Source organism: Manacus candei, unplaced genomic scaffold (genome assembly GCF_025592945.1).
Source record: "Manacus candei isolate 608988 ecotype Guabito, Panama unplaced genomic scaffold, ASM2559294v1 h1tg000037l, whole genome shotgun sequence".
Classification (NCBI taxonomy): domain Eukaryota; kingdom Metazoa; phylum Chordata; class Aves; order Passeriformes; family Pipridae; genus Manacus; species Manacus candei.
In genome coordinates this window covers 11083625-11110734 of record NW_026138085.1, presented here as the reverse complement: position 1 = coordinate 11110734, position 27110 = coordinate 11083625, and the positions used below count along the sequence as shown (strand labels likewise).

Genomic DNA, 27110 nt, shown 5'->3' with positions numbered 1-27110 from the left:
CCAGGGTGAGCACGGCAGAGCTGGAGCCTCCCACATCCACAGGCACGGCTCTGACAGCACTCAGCTCCCATTTCCTGTGTTATTGTTGGCAGCTCTGCAAACAGAAGTCAGTCATGCTTTGGAACAGCAATAAATAGGGCAGCAAGTGACCCCCAAGCTTGCACCACAGCTCCAGTCAGTGAGCTCAGGGGGGTCACTGCTCCCAGGGGCAGCCCCTGCTTGCTTTTTTAAAATCCCCATTTTTTTTCCTGCGGGAGCAATGGGGATGAAACGAAGTTGATTCTCTTTTCATTTTCCTTTAGTGTAAAAGCCAAAATAACTCCATCCAGTGGAGCCATTCCAGATTTGTATATCTAAATCTGAGCAGGAATGTCACAGAAATTGTCCATACATGTAAAGCTTCCACATCTGGAAAAAGTATTATTTGACTTTCTTATAAACCACAGGTTTTCCAGTATTAAGGTTCCAGTGGCTTCTCATCTTGCTCAGAGCTTTTTAACCCTAACTACAAAAGAAATCAAGTAAGCCCTGGGCCATCTACATTTTAAAGAGATGATGGCAATGTCCTGGGAAGCAAAATGTCCCTGTTCTCTCCTGTTTTATTTTCATAATCTGCAGAAATGGCGACATGAAACCCAGCAATGCTGAGTAGCACTAGCAGAACAGAACAGCATGCTAGCAGAATTAAGGATCAGTATTTCTGATCAGAGCTTTGCCTTCACTTTTCGTTTTCTGATGTACATAGTTATTCCAAAAGATACTGAGGTTGGTAAAATATAACTGAACACAATATGAAGTCTCCTTCTGTTTGAGGGTTGAGTATTCTCTGGTGGGAAGTGCCATGGGAGCAGCCATCAGAGGTAAGGTTGGACCTTCCATGGGGTCTGTGTTAACTTTGAAAGAGCCGGGGAGAGACCAGGAAGTGTTAAGTCCCGCGAGGGTGTCTGTCTGTGCCACATCATCACTTCTGCTCCTTTGGTTGTCCTCCTCCCCAGCAAATAGCCATCGCCCGGGAGGGTGACCTGCTGACCAAGGAGCGGCTGTGCTGCGGGCTGTCCATGTTCGAGGTGATCCTGACGCGGATCCGGAGCTACCTGCAGGACCCCATCTGGCGCGGGCCGCCCCCGACCAACGGGGTCATGCACGTGGATGAGTGTGTGGAGTTCCACCGGCTCTGGAGCGCCATGCAGTTCGTGTACTGCATCCCCGTGGGCACCAACGAGTTCACTGCAGAGTGAGTGTCCAGGGGCCGGCAGGCCTCCGAGGTGGCCTCAGCTGCAGGGACAGCCTCGGCCACTGTGGAGGTAGAGGGGGAACATGGGTCCTTGATGTTGCTGTGCATGGATATAAACTGATGCTCAGAAGGCTTTCTATCAGAACAGCTGGAGAAAAGAGCAAGGTAAAGGAACGTGCCCAGAGGAGGTGGGTAGATGGGCCAACAACCTAAGACTAGGTCCTCACCCATCTCACCCTGTGATTCACCCTGCACAGCCTGGCCTGAGTGTAATTCTGCATATCTCCTTCTGAGTTCCGTTTCTCTTGGTGTACACCCACTTTCTAGGAGTAGGACTGAACCTGATTTCCCTAGGAATTCACCAAAGAAAGTTCCTGGTGCCATGGTGCTTCTTTTGCCTGACTCTATCCTGTTATCTCTCCCCACCCCATCTCCCTGTCCTCCTTCCAGGCAGTGCTTTGGAGATGGTCTGAACTGGGCAGGTTGCTCTATTATTGTTCTCCTTGGACAGCAACGGCGCTTTGACCTCTTTGACTTCTGCTACCACCTGCTGAAGGTGCAGAGGCAGGATGGGAAGGATGAAATCATAAAAAACGTGGTAAGTTGAAGGGTGAGGTCCCAAAGGACCTGAACTAACACACTCCTCTGTTTTCTATGTTGCTTTGTCCAAACTCATCAATTACAACCATGCCCAGTGTTAACTTTATTAAACTGGACACATTCACTCTAAGGTTTCCAGCTGCAGTCTCAGCAGAGAGGCAAAGGTTTTAATTGGCTTGAAAATCAAATCTTTTTTCTCCCAAAGCTTTCCCTTCTTCCTGGGATGGGAAGCAGGACCTGAGGAGATGGTATTTCCATCCTGTGATCTTGGTGGCTTTATCAATAAGCAGCTGGGAGTCTAAACTTTGGAACAGTTAACTTAGGACCACTCACTGATCTTGTTAATGCTCTGGCTTGAGTCATCCAACCCTATAATGAAGCAAGTCACCAGTCCCTGGGAAGTGCTAAGTGGAACAGTAACACGTGTTATAGCTGCTTTGCTCTAGCACAGGTTTCCAGCAGCAGGTCAGAGGTACTGTTACTTTCTAGCTGATCAGATGACATAAGACTCTTCATCTACTGTTTTTCTCCCCCGCCATCCCTCCAGCCCTTGAAGAAGATGGCAGACAGGATCAGGAAGTATCAAATCCTGAACAACGAGATTTTTGCCATCCTAAACAAGTACATGAAGTCGGTGGAAACAGACAGTTCCACGGTGGAGCACGTGCGCTGCTTCCAGCCCCCAATCCACCAGTCGCTGGCCACCACCTGCTAGTGTGGACATGGACCCCACGTGGGTTGGGAAGGGAGAAGGGACTGAACCCAAACCAGCTGGGAGGGGTAAACTTGGTGTGAGACCTGGCAGCGAAGTGATGCTGGGTCTGCCTCTACACCCGAGGACGCATCTTCCCCTCGGCCCCGTTTGAGTGCATGTTCCTCTGTACCATCCCTGTGATCGGTTTTACTTGTAGCTTTCGGACTTGGGGGTGGGTGGGGGTGGGTGGGCAAAACGTGCTTTTATTCCATGAAGTGGTCCGGTTTCTCCCTGTGATTCACTCGGTCAGACACGTCACTGAAGCCATACTGCAGCCCCCTGTGGGGGGGTCCTGCTGGAAGAGTCCCATGCTTCCATAGCGCCGGGAACCCGCTCCCACCGCAGGAGCAGGGGGGCAAATCAGCCCCCCAGTGACATGTGCCACCGGCCACAGAGCAGGAGGGGCTGAAGAAAAGTCCCTGATTCACTCTTGGAGGGGAAGAAGGGATGAAGGCAGGATGGCACTGATGGCAGCGCCCTGAGGATGAAGCGATGGGTGCAGAGGAGCCCTGCCAGGGGGGTCGTGGATGGCTGTGTGCCCCAGGCTGGGTGGGCTTCATGCTCTCGGCCTCTCCAGCATTTGTTAGAGGGAGCTTTGGCATGTGGGCTTCAGAATAGCAGTGATGTAGTCACCAAATAACTCCTGAGCACTTCAGAGAGCTGGGGAAAGAGAAAATGGCCTGGCTTTTTCCCTGCTGTGGGACATCCACTTATTTTAAAGCAGAGGTTCTCCCCTGAAGACACATCTTCCATGGACTAAATCAGATTTCCTATGGACTACAGAAGAGGCTGCATTCATGTGAATGTGCTCTTGAACATATTAACTCGGGTGGAAATAATCACTGGTCCTGGCAGGATGCAGGTGTAGGTACCTTGAACATACGGGATCTTTGATCTTCAGCCAAGGATGAGAGCTGGGGTGTATAATCTCTGTATGTTCAGGGATGCTGTTTTCCCTTGGTTTACACAAATTCCTAGAGGCACAGTGACCAAATACCTTTCTTCAGAGAAGGGTGACTATCAGCAGGGCTTAGGAAACTTCCCATCACTCAGAAATGATGTAATTGTTTAGAAGAGGTAAAACATAGGATAAGCATCAAAAAATACCAAGAATTTTGCAAGTTTAAAGGCTTTCAGAGGGAATACTGGAGTCTGTTTCCTTTTCCTACTCAGCTAATCTAAGATCCCTGGATAATGAGAACAAATTCAGGTGGAATTTGAAGGAGGATTTCATAACTCATGGTCTTCCTTGCTTCCCCTCAGTAGTGTCACTGGAGTGATAGAAAAGCTTGTGCTTGAAGTTAAAGGAGATTAAACCACGTGCTCCAAGAGAAAATGATCCCAGCCTCACCACTGGCAATGTTTCCTCAGCTTTAGCCTGGTCACAGCAGATAATTGCTGTGACAGTATACAGATGTGATAATATATGTTCCTTTCATGCATTTCATCATGCCTTGTAAACTGTATGCTGTTACAGATGTTAAAAGGCAGAGCCTGGGCGTTAATTCTCTCAAAAGGAACATAGAATTAATTACTAGGAATGTCCCAGCTGGGGTATTTTGTGTTAGGAAACAACAGCCAAAGTGTTGGCAAGAGATGATCTTGGACCTTCTCTTGGATCTTCATCACTGACTCCCACAGAAATCAATAAATACCCCACACATGACAAGTGCTGGACATTTTCACACCTTGAGATTCCTTTAATTACTGAGACAGACATTTCAACTGCAGGGAGGAAATTGTGCAGCACAGTAACCTGAAAGTAAACTGAAATCTCAGGAAGTCTGGCTGAAATCCTGGAGTGGCGGGGAAGGACCCAGCCCAACAAGGCGAGTTGTTTCCTCCGTGTTGTGAGGAAGAGCAGCAGAAGAGCATCTGGAACTTGCTGACACTAACAGGGCCCTTGCTCTCTATTTACTCTTCCACTAAGGATGTCAGTTCTGTTTTTCCATCATGTTCCAACACTTCTACACTACTGGAGTGAGGCTATTTAAAGATATATATTTTTAAAAGGAAGAGGAGAATTAAGCACTTTATTTTTTGTGGAAAACAAGATATGAGGAAGATAGATCCAACCAAGATCCAGTTTTTCCTGACCTAAATAGTAAGTGCTTGTTATTTTGGTATGAAAGTGTTGCTGAAAAGGTGGCACAAGTCCCTGTCTGGCTCTCAGAGCCACCTCTAGGCACAGCACAAATTAAATGTCCTCCTGCATCTGTTATTATGGGATGTTGGAGTCTTTCCAGAAACCAGCATGAGCAAGAGGTTGCTACAGAAGGATGAACTGTACCAAATGGCCCGGTCTCAGCTATCTACAAAATGGGATGTAGTAAGGTGAATTTAAATGCCTGTTTGCATCTGTTTAGGTCTGAAGTGAGTTGTGAGATATTTCACCTAAACCTGTAAAACTCTTTGCATTCTTTTGCTGTAGTTTTGCCATAATGGTTCCTGAAACCCTGCAAAACACCGTTGCACGTACTTGAAAGAACAGGTAAATGAAATCTATTTGTTGCCCTTGGATTTGCTGGCAAAAATGTAAAATCCCTTCAGATTCAAAGGGATTAAATATTTTGAGCAAAATGTCAAAGTGCATGAATGAAATGTAAACTGTTTTGACTGTAGAGTGTATGCAGATGTTTTGCCTTATTGCTCAAGTCGTATGAGATATCAGCTAGGAATAATCTTACAGTCTTAATTTCTGAGATTTGATGTTACTGTCCTTTGATTATCTCAAAGATTCAGATAGTCTTTAGCTTCAGTTCTTTCATCCTCCTTGACTGTGTATAAGAAAGAGGTCCAGACTTAGGTCTTCAAACAACTCCATGAAAGTGGATTTTTTTTCCTCCATCCTTTTTTTAATGTCATCACTGTTAATGGAAATAGGGAGCAAATTGTGGCAGTAGAGCTAAATAGTAACAGATTGCCACAGGTTTGGGCATATTCTCCACACTTAAAGACATTCTGCCAAATTTGGGTGTCTTTCTTGCAGATATGCTCCAATCCTGTAGTTTTCAGCCCTTTATAATGTGGAGACCCCTAATGTTCTTTTCCTAGGGAAATGTTGACCCCTGTCTGAATACTTCCAAGTCCAGCAACTATGGATTTGCTTTTTTACCTATATTTTCCTCCTTATGCTGAAGTAGTCTGCAAACTCCCTGGGATCCACCAGCCACCACTTGGAATGTCTACTTCAAAGACAAGTTGTTGGCTCAATGCAGGAATTACAGGGCGGGAGAAAGGATGGCCTGTGTCATGAATGAAGTCAGACCAGGTTATTTTAATGTTCCCTCTGGCTTTGCCATTATAAAATGTGACTATTGGCAGTGCACATGCTTTTCTGGAATGATGCTACACTTGACTTTCAATGCTACAATAGAAAGGGGAAGCAAACTAGTTCAAGCTCAGCACTTCAGTGGTTTTCCTTTTAAAGTCTGACAGCACTTAGTAGCACTGAACAACATTGGTCCTTTTTCTCCTGTATTACTCCAGTCCAGTAGGTTCATGTATGTTTGAGAAAAAAAGAAAAAAGAATTGAAGGTGTAAAAAAACCCAAGAAAATATTCTCCAAAACTGTTGTCAAATGTACCATATTTGTATGAAAAGCTGCTTGAGTTATTTTGTACAATGAATTTTATTTATGGTGAGGTATATTTACGCTTGTGATCTGATACAGTGTTAAATTTTTGATCCATATTTGCTATGCAGCTGAAGATGATATTTTGATTTTGTATTTTTTGCTGTTGTTCTGAAATACAGCCAACAGAAGCTTCCATCTCCATTAGAAGTGCTTCTGCAAGAGTAAAGCATCTGGTACCTGGTCATATGTCCTGTAACACAGCAACCAACAGTGTGTACAACAAATGTGGGATGACTTTTGTGATGAAGAGAAATAAAAATTGGGCTCATTCATGAAATGGGCAGACTTTACTTTGTGGTGTCATTGTCATTGTGATATCTGTTATTTAGGAAGAGCCTCCCATTTCACTTGGCACAAAGGAAAAGCTAAGCTGATAAAAATGTTGAGCTTTTGTCGAAACCAAAGAAAAAAAAATGAGGCATTTTGGTCAACAGAGAACAGACATATTTTCCTATCAAAAAGTTAATGATCTTAGAGAAAAACTTCCTGGCACAACAAATATTTATATGAAAACTTGTTTTATTATTAGGGAGTCAGTGGAGGGAAAAATTATATAATTATTTGTGATACAATTTGACAGGCTCTACTGAAAACAAAGCTAAACTGAGGAGAGCTAATTTCCTATCATTACCATAGCCTTGTCAACTCCATAGGAACCTTTTTTATTCCAGGAGATGCTCCTTGCTATTATTTTCCCAAATTCCCATTTGAAACCATTCTTAGTTTTGTGTTAGAAGCATCCAAAGATCAGCTGCAGTTGTTGACTGCAGAAGGAGTGGGAACTGAGGGGAAAAGATCTTCTGGGAGCTGAGGAACTAAGGTGAAACAACTGACATGAATCTATGGGAGTGGGAGCTCTTGTGCTCAGCTCTAGATTAAACACTGTAATTGATGTTCCATTTCATAGCTTTTTCCCAAGGTTCCTCATGGGAACAGCTTCTTAGCTTAAGAGGAATAGAAATGCAATGATTCTTCACATAAAATTGGAAGGGAACTTTAGACCATGACCAGGCAGCTCTGTTGATCTTTCCAATGTGCTTTAAAGTCAGGATGTGCTGCAGCTTTGTGGGTGACATCCTGCTGTGCAGAACTGTTTGCCCAATGGCTGAAAGTTGCCCAATGTTTACTGATTTCAACATAGTTCTGCAGGGAATGGCAGAGAGGAGAGCAGGACTTTCTTCCTGCCTTAGCCACTGATACTGGGCAGTTGTTTGGGTTTCACTCTTTCTTACATCAAGACTTCTCTTTTTTTTTTAAACTAATTTTAGCTGCTGTGTCATGCACACCCCAGTTCTTACACCAGCCCTAAGAAGAGCTGAGAGCTCACATGGTCTCACGTGAAGCCAGAAGCAATTTTTGGTTTGGGTGTCAGGGTCCAAGACTCTCAATTTTGAACAACCAACCCTAAGGGACCAGTATCAAAGATACAGGCCCACATCTTCTTCCTAGTGTTCCTAAATATGTTTAAATCTTCAAATTAAAGGCACTTCACCCATTTGAAGAACAGTATATTAATGATTGTTTCAAAAGCTTAATAAAATTACCCTTTCTGTGACCCATTCTGCAAGCCAGGAGTGCCTTTCATATCTAGTTTTGCTTGATTTAGAGTTCTGATGCAAATGCCTAGCAGATAAGAGGTCTGCAAACAAACAATCTGCTGATTGCATGTCACTTATGTCACTTCACCTCTGGCACCCACTGCTGCTCCGATGCCCGCTGAGCACCAGCTCCCATCCATCACCAACCCACCACTCCTGTTCTGACAACATACATGCTTTATGGGGCCACAGTGACCTGAATCACTGAACTGATCTGGATAAAATATTTAGCAACCCTGGGAGAAAGGAGCTGGGGTGTGTTTTATGGCCTCATGACCCTGGATCACTCAGCAGCCCCTCAGACCCACAGGTACGTGCACTGGCATGGGGAAGGCAATTCCACAAGGGTGGGAACCCACCATGGGTGTGACTGGCTTGGGAACTCTCCCTGTTGGTGGTGTCTAAACCCTTGTAGCACCAAATGTCAGCCTCAGCCACTGCAGACACAGTTACCTTGAAACAGGCTGAATTAAAGCTGTCTGCTCAACTAAGTTCAGTCTTTCAAGCCTCGAGCATCCTTTCAAGTAGTGCTGCAATCATCCAATAGCAGGCAATTCCTTTAACCCTTACACTATCAGGTCATTGCCAGAAAAAGGATTTACCCTCTCTTTGAAGCAGCAAATGGCTCCTCGGAGCCCTAAAACTGTACAAAGCCAGAGCAGGATGCTGCAATCCTGTTCAGAAAGTTTCCACAGGAACCATGCCTAGCAGACATCCAAGGGCAAAAGTTTCCATCACCTGTTAGCACAATACTTCCACCATTATTTTTAATACAGAACAGTTGATACCCAGTATTTTTCCATCATTTTTCCAGAACAGAAGAGATGAGCAGACAAGAGCAGGGCAAAGAAAAGCCTTTTGATGTTGCTAAAGAGGTTATTTGCATGCAAAGCTGTCTTGCTCTGCCCCCTGGATTCCAATCAAGTTTTTTGGCCTGGAAACCAGTATTTCAGGAGGAACTGCATGGTTAGAAGATGAGCTGCTATGGAAGACTCCCTGATTTCTGATGAGTTATTTTTAAGGCACCATCTGATGTATCAACCAGTGAGGTCATAGCTTTGGAGATGAATTCCCTTAATTATAGCCTTCCCATTAAAATGAGGCTATGAAGCAATAAAAGAGGCATTGGCTGCATCCCTGCTTTATTGTTATCAGTCTCAACTTGCCCTTGACTGAGTGTAGAAGGCAATTCCATGCCAATCCTACCTGGCTTTTAACTCCCATATTGCCATACACAGCCTTGCTAATTCCATCAAATGCAACTCCTGTGACTCTCTGATTTTATGCACTGCACCCCACAGCCCCTGCACCAAAGAGAAAGAAATATGTGACACACTTGTGTCTGTGGTTGATTACAGGATCTGACTGAAGTTTCTCCCACAGTGGTGACGACTGGGCACACTCCTTCCCTGGTATCTGATAGAATCAGCTCACACTGCAGTGCCTGCTGCCTTTGGGACCTCTTCCCTGTCATGTCTCTCTTCCCAGAACTTAGAATGGCTTCTTTTGGAGGTCTCACCCCTTGTCAAATTTGGCAAAAGTCAGTCCACAGCATCAAATATCTTTGGGGATGAAGGGAAGCACATAAATACACATGTATGTGGTCACATTAGCCTTTTCCTTTAGGAAATCAAGCTGACAGGGGAAGGTAAAGCTGTGGCCCAAAGTGCCTATTGCTTTTAACTGCACCATGCTGTGGCAGTAATGTATGAGGCTGCACCATGACCAAAAGGATTATTTTAATCCCAGATCTCTTCCATAAAAATTTGCTCCCTCCCTCACCCCTCTTTGTGCACAGTGCTCTGCACAGATAACAACACACACCCACAAAAGCTTGGAATTTATTTTGGACAGAGTTTAACTGCCAATAATCACATCACAATTAGGACTCCCCAGCTACAAGCAAGACCTCAGGGCATTGGAAAAGGTCCAGCAAAGGGGAGAGCCCCACAGAGCACCAGAGCAAACAGGTGGGGCAGCCTGTGAAGGGACAGGGGGATACAAATTCCCCAGCTAGTGCAGGCAGTCAGCACTGCAAACACAGCAAATACTTGTCCCGCTCCACCATCACATTGGTTTTTGCAACTACCTTCATATTCACACATTGCATGAATAGCTCTTAATTAATATCAGCGAGTAAATTTACTAAATAGAGGTCAAATCCTGCCATCATTGTCTCACCCAGGGTCTTGCCCCTTTTGCCTGCCGAATATATGAGGAGCAGAAGTTGCTCCCAGAACAGTGAAAAATTAGCACATTTCATTTCCTACTTCAAAACCTGCTGCCAAATGATTAGGATTGATTATCAAGTGCCCTGTGATAAAGGGGAGGACATGGGATTTGGCTGGCACAGTTTCTCCCAGCCAGTGACCCGCAGGACTGTGATGGATGAAGGGACCTGATTAAAATCAAATGACTCACGAAGCACTTGAGCATTACATTCGCTGAAGAAAATAGTTGCTCAGAGATAGGATCAGGCGCTGAGTGAAGGAGCCATGAGGTGCTAGCAATGCTGCAGCCTGGTCTAAAGGCAATTTCTGTCTTAACAAGTAATTTAGTTTATGGGGAAAAAAAGAAAAGCAATTTTTCAGACATCTTCAGATCCTGCAAATCTTACATCTTTATAATGCCATATGACCATTTCTACCTATAAGTGTGGGCTTGGTGCTATTGTTTTACTACTGGTTTTCCTTATCTCTCCTGACTTACAGCAAAACCTGGCTAATGGAACCGAAAGGGCTTTTGTATCAGCAGTAGGTTTCTGTGTACACACGGCCACCGAGCACAAACGCAGGAAGGGAGGTCGGCAGAGAAGGGTGAGGATGAAGGCAAGACACACGGGTGTGCAACACACTCCGAAACGTTAACACACTACCATCAGCAAGGGAGGCTTCGGCTGCCGTGGGAGGGGGAGCTGATGGAGTATCCTCTTCTCTAGGCTGAAAAAAACAAGACCAATACGACTTCCCCTTGAGACCCTCCACCACCTTCTCCTTTGGATGCTGTCTAACAGCTTTACATCCTTCATACGTTGTGGCGCCCAAAACTTTTAGGCTGGAAAACACCTCTAAGCTCATCAAGTCCAATCATTAACCTAGCACTGCCACTAACATTTCTCTTGTTTACCCTTAGTTTCGGTTCCACCACACCCTGCGCACGTTTGAAGCCCCCCGGCTTTGCAGGGTGCACGACCCGCTCAGCGCACACCCGGGTCCCCTAAATCTGCGCCTGGACTCACCCCCCACCCACCCCGAGCCACGCTCGGGCTGCCACGGCACCTTCTCCTACCGCTGCAACAAGGAAAATAGACTCCAGAGGAGAAACCCTGGCAGCAGCCTCATCCCAGATCTGTGGGAAGGAAAAGAACCCCCCCGGCTGCCGCCGCCGGGCAGGCGGGGACGGGGATGTGGACGGGGCACAAGGGCTGCGGGGAGCGGTGGCAGCCCCGGGGGGCATTGCAAAGCTCGCCCGGGTGTTCTGTCGCTGCTCCCAGCCCATGGAGGGGCCGGCCCTTCCCGGAGGAAGGAGGAGCCGGGCGGGCACAGGTGTGCGGGCGGCCCGGCCCTGCCCAGCCCGGCTCTGCCCTCGGGATGCGCTGAGCGCCCGGAGCATGGAGGCGATGGAGCCGCTGGAGACGAACAGCAGCTGCAGCAACGGTGGGTGCAGCCCCGGGGGGAGCGGGACCGGCCCGGGGGGAGCGGCGGGAGAGGTCCGGGAAGGGGCTGAGCCCGCGGCACCCCCCGGCCTTACCCCCCAACAACCACCCCCGCCCCGGCTTTGGGGCTGTCCTCTGTCTGCTCTGTTTGTTTTTTTTCTGGATTTGGGGTTTCTTTTGCGTTTCTTGAGGTCTGTATAGGAATGGGAAAACTTGAGCCACGGAGCCTGCGCTGCTGGCAGCCAGCACCGCGCTCTGCCAGCCTCACAGCACACAGAGAACTTGTGTGGGACTTGGGGGTTTGGTCCTTTAAAGATTAACTAATCCAGTCGATAATCACCCCATCTGCTGCTTTACACTTGTGCCCGTTGTGGAGGTTTTCACCCAGACGGGGAGGCAAATTCCCCCTGTATCTCCCAAGAAACTTACTTCCACGATCAAAGAGGTTTTTCTATTAGAGAACCTTTGGAAATTCTTCTAGAAAGTCACTGGAATTTTTTCCTTTGGAAAAAAGTTTATTTCCAGTTCAGATCCAAAACCTCAGCTATGTGTGCTAGGGCCAGGGCTTGCAGCTGCAGAAGATCTAAGCCAGTCTCCTGGTTCAGGAAAAACGTGGGACCCATGCCCAGGTTGCTGGTAGTGCTGGGAACAGTTTAGCCATTACATGCTCCTGCCTATATACACAAATACTTGCTCCATATTTCCTACACGAGTTCAGGCAGAAAATTGAAGTCTTTTACTACAAAGGGACTTTTGTGACACTCCACCTGGCTGCTCCTTTCCCCACAGTCACAGTCGTGCTGTCTTTACTACACTCGGAGTGAAGATTGCAATAGAAAGATGTGCTGGGTGTGGTAGGAGTGTCGGGGTGAAAGAAATTCAGCAATTTTCCCACCCACACACAGCAACACACCTTGGCCAGAGAGGCAGGGCTGTAGTGCTCTTGGTGTTAACAGCAGAAAATCGTGACTGCTCTCAGTCATTCCACACTGACAGGATCAGGTTTGCTTTAGGAGCACTCAGGCACTCTACAAATAGGTAGAATAAAACCATTAAGAAGCAGGGGCAATCTAGAGATGAAACTTTGGTCTGAGACTAACCTGTTGTTGTCTTATGACACAGTTCAGTACACAGAGCTGGAACAGATGCACAGTTACAAAGTGCTGGCATCACTCCACATTAAACCTGAAGTTATAAGCTGCAGAGGTAAAGATTAGTTGGCTGGACTGCACCAAGGCCTTTGAATCAACAAGGTTGAGTGTTGCTGACGCATAGTTCAACCCCATAACATCTGAGTTTGGTGGAGATACTCTGGCATATATATTTGTAAGTTCAAATTACATTATTAGAGAGGTCTTTGTGGCCTTCCAGTTCAGTGTGTAGACTGATCAACACGTTCAGTGTCCGAGAGGTGGTTGAACTGCAGGCCATAAATCTGTCACTCACCTTGCCATTTCCACATGTGAGTAAAGAGGTGTCCTGAGTTTTTGAGAGCTGGTGGGTATGTGCTGTTAGGGTGGCAGCATGGGTGGCTGTTCAGGTGGACATCTGAGTGAGTCCAAGGGCAATAGAGACACTCTTGATAGTCATGTCAGTAATTTGCTGGTTTGTCTCCACGGTGGTCTCACAGGGTCTCTGATCACCCTTTCGTGCCTTTCCCGCCGGGTTGTGTGCCAAGTGATCAGCGATGCCGACCCAGCTGACTCTGCCCAGGACAACGGGACTTCGGATAGTTTCTGGATAACTCAACTGGAAAGCAGTTATGGATTCTACATTGGCCTGGGCTTGGCTGTCTTCTCCAGCTTCCTCATTGGAAGCAGTGTCATCCTCAAGAAGAAGGGGCTGCTACGGCTGGTGGAAAAGGGAGGCACCAGGGCAGGTAAGGGTTTTGGGGGGGCAGGAGGGAGAAGGTTCTTCCAGGAACCACGTACATCATCCAAACTCCAGCACTCATAAGGCAAGGGGACACTTCTGGGTACAGTCAGCCTTCTGTCAGCAATGTAAATTTGGCCTTTTGTGGATGCATTTTTGTGTGTGAGACTGAGACAGCAGTGCTGTGTAGGAGCTGAGGAGCTAATTGGAAACGAGCTAAATTACAGAGCCCTGCACTGGAATAGCTCAGCTAAAAGCAGCATTCCCCTGCCTGGCACAGCAAATAGCAAGTGAAGTACCCTGTGCAATGAGATGTGCCCCCACCAGAAGAACTGTACACGTCCATCACAGCTCTTACATGGGAAGGAGTGAAGCCAGGAGGAAACAGAGTGCTGGAAGCTCTTTGAAATGGGCCCCTTTGCACAAAGCTGCAAGTCATCACCCTGACACAGACCAGCACAGCACTGTGACCCCACTCTTGCTCTTATTGATGCACTAGGCATGTGTACTGAGACAAGGACGTGGCCCCATGTACTTTAATTAGCAAAAGCCATTTATGAATGCAGGACTGCACGCCAGTGCTGTGTGTGAGCTCTGCTTGTGGTTTCAGAAGGGTTCCTTCTGAGGTATGTTGCTCAACAACCTGTAGATAACTTTCCTCTGGCACCAGGCTCTTAGGGTGAAGCGTGTGTTTATAGGTGGGCAGTGGTGCAGGAGCACTGCCTACAGCAGAATTGCACTGTGGAATTGGACACGTCCCATCAGCATTGCAAACGTGTTCTAGCAGCAGTGTAAGTCCTACCTGGCAGCTGACCTACTTGCATAACTACAAAACAAAGCAGTGATAATTAAAATACTACTGCTTCCAAGGCCTGGCCTGGGAACAATTCTTAAATAATTTTTCAGAGGGAGTAAATATCACCATCCCCATTTTACTGTGTCCCCATATGGGGACACAGAGGCATGGAAGGATGAAGTGACTGTCCAGAGTCAAACAGCAAAGCTACCAACAGCACCTGAGCCACAGGCCACTCTCGAGTCTCCATCCTCTGCCCTTAGTCTGGCCACATGCAGCTGCTGGACACAGATAGGTTTGGCATTATATTTATACAAGAAATATCAGTTGCTTCAACTGTAGAAGATGTCTCTCTCCTCCTTCCCTCCATGAACTCTTCCCACGACAGAGCCAAGTGAGTGAAACAAGAGCAAACCCCTCCCTATTTTTCAGAATGTTTAACAAGGAATTAGATTAATGACAGAAAACTGCAGCTGACAAGAGTTCTTGAGAAAAAACACAAACAAGCAAAAAAAAAAAAAAAAAAGAAAAATCCCAAAACAAATAAACCAGCAATTTCTAAGGAATACCAAAGGATAACATTTGAACTTCAGCATTTGTGAACTTTTTGAGGAACCAGAAGAGGCTGAATTCTAGCAAAAGATTTGTCCCTGTATCCTGAAGTCTTCCTGTTCAGCTCTTCATTTCCCCTTGTCCTGTCTCGCCCTTTAATCTCTCAGACCCAGGGTGTCACCCCCTCCATTTGAGCACTTCACTTTTCTCCAAGGCAGGTCAAACACTGCTGTTACTGACAGCTCCAGTCGAGTCAGATTTATCAAAAACATGAGCTCTGTCTGACCCAGCAAAATCAGGGTTCACAAGGTCAGCAGGCTTAAGCTCCTTATGTCTAACAGCTTGTGGGTTAGGACAGAGCTGGATTAGTTCCCAACACGGTATGTCCATTCTTCCTTATTTACATCCCTTTTTTTTCATTTAGTTGTTTCAGTGCCAGGAATTATTTTTCATCAGAAATGCTCAGTCACATCATGGCTCTTCCACATAAAGTTAACATCAGGTTTGCTGGCAGTTCATGCTGAGGCCCTGTAATACAGTCATTGTACACAGCAGTGTACAAAAGGAGCAGATAGCTTCTGGGACAGGACACGGAGAGCCTTCACCTTGCAATTTATCCCTCTCCAAAGGGACATTTCTCATCTCTTGCTCTGATGAACATGGTTGTTAATTCTTGCATACCCATGTGCTTTTCTTCCCCAGGAGATGGAGGGCATGGCTACCTAAAGGACTGGCTCTGGTGGGCTGGCTTGATAACCAGTAAGTAGAAGCTCTCTCCCTGCTTTGAAGCTTTTACAGGGTCTGTCTCTGTGAATAAGATGTGGAACAAGCTGTCTCATGGCTTAAAGCCTGTTCTCTGTTGAGTTCCCCCATCCTCAGCAGAGGATCCTCAAGGAGAGGAGAGGCAGTGAGCTGTGCAGGATCTCCCTCTCCATCCCCCTGCAGGGCTGGTAGGACTTGCTAGCTCAGTTTTACCTGATCAAAAGCATGAAAAGCCAGGTTTTAATAAGGCAGCTGGCAGGTCTGCCTGTGTACCAGGCACAGGGCAAACAGCTCCTGTGTGTGTCTGGGGCTCCGGGAAAGGTTCCTGCTGTGGCACAGGGAGATAACAGAGGTGTTGGTAGCAGCTCCTTTCTTGAACAAGGCTTGCTTTCCCTTAGAGCAAGCCTTAAAACCATTCTTTTGTGCTGCAGTCTTAAATAGCTCCTCAAACTGGACTCAAAGTTGCAGAGAGAGCAGTGGATTTCACAGGAGGGTTTTTCAGAGCCCTCTTCTCCGGCTCTCACTGCAGCAGCAGCAGCTCAAGGTGCCCCCACTTTGCCCTGCCCTTGCAGCTCCTGTGAGCAAGCACACAGCCCTCACTGCTTGGGGACAAGGACAGCTCAGCCAGAGAGGGCACCACAGCCCCAAGGACACACTGGGGGGGTGAGGAGGAGCCTCCCAGCACTGGGGCTCCCACAGCTGCCCCTCTCCCTCATTAACCCCCAGACACAGCCTGGCTGGGCAGGAGGGTTTGGTGAGTTCTCATGGGTCACCCCTGACATGGCCAAGCCCTCCCTTGTGTGGGTGCAGGGCTCCAGGGGTGCCTCTCTGCTTGTGTTCATTTGTTATAGAGAGATTTTCACCCACTGTTTGCCCCTGTGTAGCAGCAGCATGGAACACCCATCATAAAACCCACTCTCAAACTGATTCCTTACTGGTTTGCAAACCCACAAGAGAAAACATAAAATGTACACTGTAACTCACTGGTATTTATTTTTCTTGTGTTTGTTTAGTGGGTGGAGGGGAAGCTGCCAACTTTGCTGCCTATGCCTTTGCTCCTGCAACTATTGTCACGCCTCTGGGGGCTCTGAGCGTGCTCATAAGGTGACTTTGTGTCTATAGTTTGCAATTTGCCTTTTTTTTTTGTTCGCCTGTTTGTCTTGTAAAGATAGAAGGAACTTGAAGTGATGCTAATATGATTTATTCTGCCTAGAGGAAAAAAAATGTTTCAAGTGTTTTCTAAAAAACCACTTTTAACAGTTGTTGTCCTTTGGGGGGATTATTTGGGAACCATCGAATTAAGTAGACTGCCCTTCTTAAAGTGCTGCATGTGGATAGCAGCCACATGCACTGCAGGTTAAACTATTGCAAATATCATATTACTTCCTTCCTTATTCCAGGTCTTCATCCAATTCAAGGTCGTTTTGGTTTGTTTGTTTGTTTTGGTTTGATCTCGTAGTCAACAGTACTAAAAATCTAAATGGGTCAAAAATATCAGACTTGTTTTCAAACTGCCTCTCATTTGCCTTTTATTATCTAGGCTTTTAGGGCATTCTGATGTTGTAGGGTTTTATACTTCTGGCTGTTGACAAAAGGGCTGAAACCATATTTTATTTCTTTATTTTTAGAAAGGAGATTCCTACCAAAATACATGACTGAGTACTGAAGGTTTTATAGAAAGACTGTTATTGTGAAATGCATAAGCAGACTGAGAGTTGGGACTGCTCCTGGTGTCTTATCCCAAATTTTTATGGACAACAACTAGATATTTTTGTAGATATATCTGTAGCCCCAGCACCTTCCAGATTCCTTTGAAGCTTAATAGTTCTGCTGATTTAGTTAAAATTAATGTGACTTTTGTTGTGAGGTTCAGGTTTTTTTCTGTGTTGCACTGATCCTTGAAGTAACTTCCTTGAGCACTAAAAGCTCCAAAATGCTCAGCAACTCGTGAGTGATTCTGTAGGCCCTGAAAATATTTCTGAGGATGTGTTAATGCATACAGTATTTTTGCACATTGCTTACTCAAGAGCTGTGATCTACAGATCACACCTGCACCTCTGCAGGTTCAGCTCAGTAGATACAATGTGACTGTGTATTAACACACCGGAATCCAACTAATTTACACCAAATTTGTGTCCTTGTATCACATGAAAGTATTCTTAACTTTATTTTAGCTGCTCTTTCTTTAAAGGACTGTAAAGCACCAGCTGACATTTTTCTGTCCTGTGCAGTGCCATCCTGTCTTCATATTTGCTTGGAGAACGGCTCAACCTGCTGGGAAAGCTGGGCTGCATGCTGAGCCTGGTGGGCAGCACTGTGATGGTGATACATGCTCCAGAGGACGAGGAGGTCACCACTCTGGATGAAATGACTTCCAAGCTGAAAGAGCCGGGTATGCAGGAGGGCATGTTTTCCTCTTGGGGCCGGGCAGTGCCTACTGCTCCCTGTTCTTGCTGCTCAGTTTTGAATTCTCCTCTCCCTCTTCCAGGTTTCCTCGCTTATGCTGCGATCCTCTTGGCACTCTGCTTCCTCCTGATCTTCTACCTGGCACCCCGTTATGGCCAGAGCAACATCCTCGTCTACCTCACCATCTGCTCCGTTATTGGTGCCTTCTCCGTGTCCTCGGTCAAGGGCTTGGGAATTGCCATCAAGGGCTTCTTTGCCGGCCGGCCTGTGCTGCAGCACCCACTGACATGGATCCTGGTCATCACGCTGGTGGCAGCCATCACTACACAAATTAACTACCTCAACAAGTCCCTGGACATTTTCAACACCTCTTTGGTGTTTCCCATCTACTACGTGCTGTTCACCACCATCGTCATCACGACTTCCATCATCCTCTTTAAGGAGTGGGTCGCCATGACCGTCGTCGACATCATCGGGACAGTTTGTGGCTTCCTCACCATCATTCTGGGGGTGTTTTTACTCCATGCCTTCAAAGACCTGGATGTCAGTTTAGGGAATCTACCACAAGTCCTCCAGAATGAAGAGCAAGTGCCAGTCACCAGAGATGACAAGAACATCCTGATAGAGGTGGACAACTCCAGCATCGCCCCAGAGGATAAACCCAAGGTATTCATTCACCTAGCACATTATGTGTGAGGGACTGGAGGGTGGGTGAATGGGTTGACCAATATTCCAGCTGTCACTGAGCAGTTTAAAAGACTTTCTCCAGGTTTTTGGATGGGATCTCAGTCACGGTGTGGCAGCAAGGGGTATGTTTAATCCTCGCTGTGCCTTAATACATGCGGCCACTGAAAACAAAAATCCTCTTGAAATATGATAGTCCTGGGACAAAGCTCCTCTCCAAGGCCCCTTCCCATCTCTTATTCTTGGCAGGGCTAATGTTTACTCTTGAACTCCTTCCCCTGGGTGGCCATTGATGTCTTTATTTCCAGAGCTTGATTGAGTCATTGATTTGTGGGTTTTATCTTTTTTTTTTTTTCCTTTCTAGGCACTGGCATGAACTCTAAAATACACACCAGTAAAATACACATCAAGTGGAGATGAGAGACAAGACCTGAACAGTGCACTCCTGCTATTCAGACTCTGCTCATCCATATTTGGTCAGTTGCTCTGCAAATAATGGGACAAGAATATTGGTGAATATGGGCAAAACTTGGCAATTTTTGGAATAGGCACTGGCTCAGGCTCAGTGGCTGGACCCAAACCATGAAGTGCTTTTGAACTGTAGCAGGGAAATCTTTTTCAACTTTTGTTTTTCTGTGAGATCCAGGAGTTTCCCTGCAGCACAGTGTTAATTATTTTTATGGGAGTTTTGGTTGTTTGGGGTTTTCTTTTTCCTTAGCAGCCACGGTGCCCAGGCCATGTTGATGTGGTTGGTGAAGTTTCTGGGCCTGATCCAGACCTCACCTGAACAAGGGGCAGCCTCTTCTCAGGCTGGGGAGCTCTGTCAGGATAAACTCCATGTCAGGAGAAACACTGCCATTGTCCCCAAGACTGCTTGTGGTAATCTTTTCAGTCTGAAAGAAAAGTGGGTCTAAATGTTAAGTATTTTTTTCCTTAGGAAATATCTTGACCTTTGTGAGCCCCCCAACTCTTTCAGCCCCTGTCCTTGCTATCATTTAAGCCCCAAAGCTTTTTTGTTGCTGTTTAGAAAGAGGTATGAGCTGCGTGTTAAAAGCTGAACAGGTATAAGAGGGTGATGCTCTGCAGAGCTGCAGGGATGCAGTTTATCCCAGAGCAGTCCCGCTCACCTCTCTCCATCTCTCCCAGTATAGTACACTTGGCCTTTTGCTCACGGCTCATCTTGGAAACACCCTTGGATTTGTATCATTGGTCAGGATGAAGGGATGGGAGAAATAACATTTTTAGCTGAAAAGTGAAAAAGGAAGGTATTACTGCAGTTGAAAGGTTTTCCCATCTCACTGCTGGGTCTTCTGGGGAGACTGGAGTTCATTTGCTGGCAGCAAATCCCAAACAGGGAGCAGCAAAGCCTGAGCCAGTCCAGAGGCAGCTCTGCCTGGGTTATCCCTGGACCACAGCACACACTGATGCTGCCTGAGATGCTCACCTGGTTATACCTGGGTCTGAGCATCACTGAGCAAATGCAACTGGGGGTTGCAGGAGAGAGGACTATACAATCTCTTATTTTAATAACATTTCAGTACTATTTTTTGGAATGTGGAAAGGAAAATAAAGGGTTTTTTTCTAAAAAAAAAATAACACTTGCAGGTGGATCTGAAAGTTTTTAATGATTTCTCTCATCTTACTGGCGTAGCCCTAAAGGATAAACAGGCTGAGGGACAACAGAAAGAGCATCAGGAGCAGAGTAAAACAGCAGCGACCTCCTTTGGTGGTAGACAGTAATCCAGGTCACTCACTCGAGCTTTGGTTTCAGCATCCTAATCAGTGTAATGCTTCACACATTTTATTTTAGAAAATGACTGTAAATGGGACTCAACTCACTGCCTAGAACTGTATATCATAAAAGCCATTCCTCCAGCAATCCTGCCATCTCTGGAGAAATGCCACATAGAAAATGAAGATTTGAACCGAGGTAATGAAATAGCACACAGTGGAAGGAGCATTTGTTAATGACAACCAACAAATTTATTAAAACCAGGCAAAAGGCACAATGACTTGCATTCAAGTATTTGCATAGATGCATAGAGAGCATTATTGTAAACCATTAATAGACCATTAATATGGTGGACACAGGAAAAAGTGAGATGTATTTTAATATATGTTCTCCCAAGTAACATTATCTTTCAAAAAAAACCAGGTTTTACCATCATCCTGCAGTTCCCCTGTTCTCATTCACGCAACTTGCACACATCTGAAAATTTATAAGGACTTACTTATAACTGCCTTCTGGAGATTTTTATGATATTCCAGCAATAAAGTTTTCCATTGGAGTTTGGGCACGTCCAGTTGTTCTCTGAGCACTGTGTGTCCAGGGGCATTTTTTAAAACCTTGATCCCATGCTCACATGAAATGCAGTGAAAATAATTTTAGTGATTTCGAGTGGCCATTTGCTGAAGATCAGGGGTTGGAGCAGAAGTGTGCTGCTGTGGCCTCAGTGAGGGCTCAGAGAAAAGATCAAGTTCTTGTGATTGAATTTACTACTATAGTGTATGTACAGTCCTGCTCCACCTGTGAGCACCAAAACATGCCATGACATCCACAGCCACACTGGCTGCACCCCAAGAAACAACAAATTTTGGGGGTTCTTTGAATATACATTTTTATGTGTAATATATCCCAACTATAGAAAAAGACATATAAAGATCAGAAAACTGTTATCTTTCACTTGCTAGACCCTGATTCAGAAAGGAGTTTTTTTAGGTTGGTTTGTTTTCCAGGCACGTAAAAGGTAAGAAAAGGTCTAAAATTAGTGAGATAAGGAATAATCAGCGAGAAATTCAACCCTGTGAACTGTTTCCTTGTGGAGAAAGAGGTAGTAAAGTTGTGAAAACTAGTGTGGTTTAAGTCCTTACAGATACACTACTACATATAACTACAGATTTAATGAGTACTTGGAATTTCTCTGGTTGAGTTTTTTTTTAGTAAGTATATCTTAGGGAAAGAGAACCATCAGACAAGACTCTTTTTCTTTATGCCAATAATACAGTTTCTCACATGTGGAGCAGCAGTCACGCTGTTTGAGGATTTTTCCATAATAAATCAGACACAACAGAGCTGTTGTAACCACAGCTCCAGATTTCCCTGTGTTCTCCTAGGGAATCATTTCAAGGAAAAAAAAAAATATCTGGCATAACAAAAGGTCTTAATTTAAAATCCTGAGGAAAAAAAAAAAAAAACCAACCATACAGAAGTCCAAACTATTAGGAGAAGAAAAAAAACAAATTCATAAGGGAGAATCCTCAGGGTCAGAACCATCAGCTGCTTAAAGTGCACACAGACAGCTCTCTCCATCCATGGCCTGGAGGAAAAAACCTGGAGTAAAAGAGCTGTCATACAAAAGCACCATGTGTTGTGTTAATATTTCTGCTGTTTCTCCACTGGGCATTTTTAAGGTAGGTTTCTCAGTGGTTTGGGGATTAGACAGCCCATGCTGAGTTACTGCTCAGCACAGCCTGAAGTCTGAGATGCGCAAAAGTGTCTGTTGATGGCGGTACCGCATGCTGGAGAGGAGGTCTCAGCACTGCCCTTTGCTGAGCTTCCTTCTGGCCTTTTGTTCTGTCTCTTGGCCAGTCTCCCTGTCGTACCTTAAGTGTGTCCTAGTGACATGGATGAGAGCTCATGGGCCATGCTGGGGATGCTTTCAGGTTTTACAGCACCGAGGGAAGACAAGCGAGTGCTGGAGGACAGGCAAGTTGCAATGCTCTTGCTGAAGATGGTTATATAGGGAAAATAGTCAATCCACTCTACTAAAGCCAAAACCCACAGTGGCCCACAAATTATATTTCCCTGGTTTGCTCCCTGTTGTGGCCCCACTTGCCACACACTGTAAACTGAAAATAAACTGAAGAAAGTTACCACCAGCTGCCTTCTGCTCTCCCAGGAGGCAGCGGGTTCTTAATAGCACCAACGTATGCTCCTGCAGCTGCATGGAGGGGCTGAGGAAGCCAACAGGACTGGGGCTCACATAAAAGCCCATCAGGGCCAGCACCTGCACTCACAGCTTGTTCTCCCTGGTAGCACTTCAATAACTGATTAAAAACACGTGAAACCCCCCTCACCTCATCCCTGCGTTGGATATTGCACAACAATGTTTAAATACCGTACAAACAAGTCATCCCTACACGGAAAAGGCTGTCAGCAGAGAGGGTCCAGCTCAGCTTGGCATGTACCTGGGGCACTCCTGCCACACCTGACTGCAGCTTGGTGAGTCACGGAGGAAACGGGAGGCAAGAGGAGAGGAACGGAGACACTGTGGCAGGGAGCGTGGTTTTGGGTGATGAAGGCCATCCAGTGCCCTGTGAAGGCCAGAACCAGCCAGAACAGATTGCTTCAGGAGTGCCCACGGGAGCCTGGCTGTCCCACTTTCCAGCTGTTTGCTGCTCCAGCCATCCAGACGCCAGTATTCTGGGTGAGATGGAGAAAGGGAAAAGAGAGAGGAGTGAGCAGTGATGGAAGAGCAAGCACTGCCCTTGCCCCCTCCTGGAGCTGATGATACTGCCAGCCAGGGGCAGCCTGCATTCACGTGCATTCACACCCTAAAAGCATCACCTACACAGGAAACTCTCCCACCAAAAGCACAATGAAATTCGTGCAGTTTTCTCCATTTTTCACAGCTGGCCTCCAGTATGTTGGAGGCTGGAGGCAATAGAACTGTGCTGTGTGGAGTGGAGGTGTTTTGTGTTAAGTGGTTCAGTGTGCAGGGCACTGAACTCAGTGTCTAAAAGTCCCTTATTAACTCCCCTTATTAAGGACAATTTTGGGAAACGCTCCTTGCAGAGAAAGCATCTCCTTAGCCATGGCTAGAGAGGCTGGAAAGAATTTTTGTTCTTTACTGGGATCTTCAAGTCTTGTGTGAATCTTCATGTTTTTCTGCTCTTCACTAATGGTTCTGGGTCACACACACCTTTGATCCCCCCATTGCTCTGCCCCCCTCCCACCACCACACTCAGTACCTACCTCTGCCCCTGGCTGGAACCGTCCTGGAGTTCTGGTGTGTGCAGGGGGCAGTGGGACAGCAGGGCTGTTCCCCTGCCAGGCTCTGGATCTGGATGGGACAGGATCAGCTGGCAAAGCCCTTTGGGGTGGCCGGGGCCTCGAAATATCCTATGCAAGAAAGATATAGTTTTGAATTCTCAGCTTCAACAGATGCCCAGCCTATAAACAGAGATGATATTTGTATTCACTTTACATGGTGTGAACTTTTGGGTATGGCCAGAGGTCCTTTGGACCTCCTGGGCTTCTTTCTTATTTTGCAGGTCTGAGCAGGCTGGGTATGGAGCTGCCCACCCCAAGATCTCTGGTTTGGAGTTAACCCCAGGGTTATTACAATCTATGGCTGCATGATGAAAAACAGGAGATGCCTTACAGAGTGGGCAGGAGTCCCCATCACAGCTGAGCCTTTAGCATCCCTGCCTGAGACAGAGGGCTGAGGGACACAGGTAAACCCATGCCTATGAAGACCTTCCTCTCCCTCTCTGACTCCAGAAGGGAGCGCAGGCAGCTGCCATTATGGCATGTTGTATTACACAGGTGATTTAGTGGTTTTCACTGTGTAAGAGTTTTTCACCTGCCAATTTTCATGAACACAGGATGGCCTTAGGCTGCTGGGCAGCTGCCTTCAGCCAAGGACAGCCAAACAGGGTAACAGGGTTCCCAGCTTGCCCTGCTTCCCAGATGGAGCTGTGGCCAGAAAGCGCATCATATTCTAGCTATTAAAGAAGGATCCAGGGGTTTTAAGCCCTGAATTTTGCAAGTAATAGAGAAGCTATGTTCCAGAGCCTTTTAAATAGCCACATTACTGATGCATTTCAGGCTGGAAGCAAGTTTCACACAGGTACACTCACTGTATGTTTGCCCATACAATGCCTGTAATGTTTATAAACTGTATGTTTATAAACATGTGCCCACACAAATACATGCAGACCCACAAGCAATTTTTATTTGTTTGTGCACACAGCTGTCCCTAATAGAATACTTGGAGCATTATATTTTCCATTCATCTAATGAATTTCAGTGAAAAGTATGCCCCTGGGGAGGAGTTACCCCCACGAGAGCTGAATGCCTGTTGTTGCTCAGGCTCCGTGCTAAGTGCTGGCTTACAGGTGTTGATTTAACAAACACAGCTGCACTCACGACTTGGAGGGCACCCAAAACCCCTACAGTCCCCTCAGACTATGCATAAATGCAGTGCTTGATGGCTTGTGGATCTATTATTCTCCAAGGATCTTGCCCTGTGACTCCAGGAAGGACAAGGCAGACTAAATTCCACTGACTGCCAAGTCTGAAGAAATCCTATAGGAATAGCAAGAGAGCAAATCTGGCAGATGCTGCAAATGTCTAGGAAGGACACTGACACAGCAAACAGTGACATTAATTATTTCCCCTGTACCTTTTCCATATTGTAGCTCTCCACCAACCCAGAAACAGCAAAGTTTCTTTTGGAAATTTTATGAAAATTGTTCCATCTAGTTGGGCTGACTGAGATAAAGAGACTGGATGCACTGGGGAAGGCGCACAATGGAGACTCTGGAGAACTTGTCAACAACCAGCTGGGAAGGATACCTATTCCTTATTGACAACAGTCAGCTTCCTGCTTTTGTTTTAGTTTTCTTTCCTGCTGAAGTGCCGGCTGTTCACAGGAACAATGGAGCTGGACACAAATCCCACTTGCTAAAATTTTCCTCTATAGGAATCCCTCAAGGGTTTGTTTTCCTCTATATCCTTCAGAGAGAGACTGCCTGGGAGCCAACCTCCTGCTACCTGCTGTAACCAGGCCCTTTGCTTTTTTGATGGTTCCAACCTAATATTTTGGCTAAATGGGCTTAAGTGAGTGATTTACCATCTTTTTCATAAGAATTTGTGATCTGTAGTAAGTTTAGAGCAAAGCAAAAGAATCCCCAAAATAACCTCATGGATAGGATGCTCACATAGGATGGGGTCAGTTTGGGTTAAGACTAATGTTTTCTACGAAACAGACTCAAGGTCCCATTCCTGCTCCACATCAAAATTTGTCTGAGGCTCACAAGGCTTTAGTCCAAATGCAAGATACCTGAGGGATCATCCCAAGGAATGGAGATCCTTCACTCAGTACTGAACCACTGACTGGTAATCTCAGAAGGGCTTGCTGGATGGAGCTCTGAGCAACCTGCTCTAGTGGGAGGTGTCCCTGCCCACAGCAGAGGGGGTGGAACTAGGCAATCTTTAAGGTTCCTTCCAACTCTATGATTGTACGATTCACATGGTAAGAGGAGCTATGCCTGGCTTGCTTAGGGAAAAATTTGTACAGTCCTTTCATTCCTGACAAATGATCTCTGTGACTTGCAGCTAAAAACTCTTTCTATGACCATGGATGCTGCTCTGTGATCCAAGCTTCAGATTCAGGTCACAGGTATTGGGGGACCTGAATTAAGTAATTGTGTGTGATAGGGTCCAGCACAGAGACCCTCAGCCACACTGCAAAGCAAGGAGAACCACCAGGAACTGTCCTGTGGTGAGACGGAGCACGCGCTGGTGAACACGGTAACTCCTACACCCCCCAGGGTGAGGGGCTTCACCAGCCTCCCTCAGAACAAACCTCCCAACAAACAGCATCTGCAGGACAGTGTCAGGACTCCATACCTGAGAGATGGGGGGTTTGGGAGCAGGAGGTGCTGGCCTGCTTGGGGGTGTCCGCCGGGCCACGTCCCTTGGAGGTGCCGGCTGTGCCGGGCTCGCGCCGCAGCTGTAGCTGGAGGAGGAGGCAGATGGCTGCTGCCTGCTTGTTTGGAGCCCTGGAGCTTGCTGGACAGGAGGTTTTGGTGGGATTTCAGGGAAGCCAATCACCTGTGCAGGAGACCCACAAATCCCAAGAGTTAGGTATTTCCGCCTCAAACCACTTTTTTGCTCTATGATAATTGTAAGGATCTGCATGAGGTCTATGAGCCACAGTAGGAAATATTGCCTGCAACACCAGCGTGTGTTGCTATGTCTAGTGGACATTGATTAGATAGATTGGGACAATTTGGGATCATGAGTCAGAACTGGGAATCAAGAAAACAGAGTAATTCAAGCCCTTCTGTGGTGCTTGCAAATAAACTCCCGTGTTTGCCATTTCTACAGTTCTAAGAGAGGGATGTGACAGCAGAGGATCTATCAGGAGAGACAAGCAGCCACACAGGCCTGGTCAAAGCCCAGCTCCTGCCCATAAGGAAATCCCTAGAAACAGGTACTGCATTCAGCTCCCACTGACTTTCAGCCACAGGTGATGTCTGTCTATTTTTTTCTTTCATAAAACCAGTCCCTGACAGCAGTGTGAGAGGGAACCACATCCCACATCTTAGGGCAGCTGCTTCTCTCCCTCAGGAGTTGGAATGTGATCTTGGCCCTACCTTCCTCTGCTGCTGGGGGGTTTTCAACTTGAAGGCAGGGTTTGCGTGCCCAGTCCCAGAGGTGTCACTGACAATGAGAGACAGAAAAGAGTGTTATTGTCTTGATACATTTTTCTCCTTTTTTTTCCCCCTGTATTTTCTATTTTAATTTCACCAAAGTAAAAAAAATGAGAAG

At 46.4% G+C, this 27110-nt stretch overlaps 3 protein-coding genes across 7 annotated transcripts in view; 2 read left to right on the top strand and 1 right to left on the bottom strand.

The window, feature by feature from the left end:
* CYFIP2 (cytoplasmic FMR1 interacting protein 2) overlaps window positions 1-6515 on the top strand; it is a 53709-nt gene extending 47194 nt beyond the window's left edge. For all 5 annotated transcript variants that reach the window (XM_051793527.1, XM_051793523.1, XM_051793524.1 and 2 more), the window contains 3 exons: window positions 996-1234; window positions 1685-1832; window positions 2382-6515. In XM_051793527.1, the coding sequence (XP_051649487.1) occupies window positions 996-1234; window positions 1685-1832; window positions 2382-2549 (555 nt within the window). In that variant the 3' untranslated portion in view covers window positions 2550-6515. The remainder of the gene's footprint in view (window positions 1-995; window positions 1235-1684; window positions 1833-2381) is intronic.
* A 4564-nt stretch (window positions 6516-11079) lies between these two features.
* NIPAL4 (NIPA like domain containing 4) lies at window positions 11080-20666 on the top strand. The gene is made up of 7 exons (XM_051793661.1): window positions 11080-11479; window positions 13109-13357; window positions 15401-15457; window positions 16474-16564; window positions 17692-17852; window positions 17949-18532; window positions 18915-20666. The coding sequence occupies exons 1-7, from the start codon at window positions 11320-11322 to the stop codon at window positions 18924-18926; spliced, it is 1314 nt and encodes a 437-aa protein (XP_051649621.1). The 5' UTR covers window positions 11080-11319; the 3' UTR covers window positions 18927-20666.
* Window positions 20667-20671: 5 nt separating this feature from the next.
* The window catches only part of ADAM19 (ADAM metallopeptidase domain 19), a 33684-nt gene continuing 27245 nt past the window's right edge, over window positions 20672-27110 (bottom strand). Inside the window, exons 20-23 of the mRNA XM_051793660.1 lie at window positions 26936-27002; window positions 26187-26390; window positions 23526-23672; window positions 20672-22973 (exon numbers count right to left, since the gene is read on the bottom strand). Coding sequence (XP_051649620.1) covers window positions 22899-22973; window positions 23526-23672; window positions 26187-26390; window positions 26936-27002 — 493 coding nt within the window. The 3' untranslated portion in view covers window positions 20672-22898. The remainder of the gene's footprint in view (window positions 22974-23525; window positions 23673-26186; window positions 26391-26935; window positions 27003-27110) is intronic.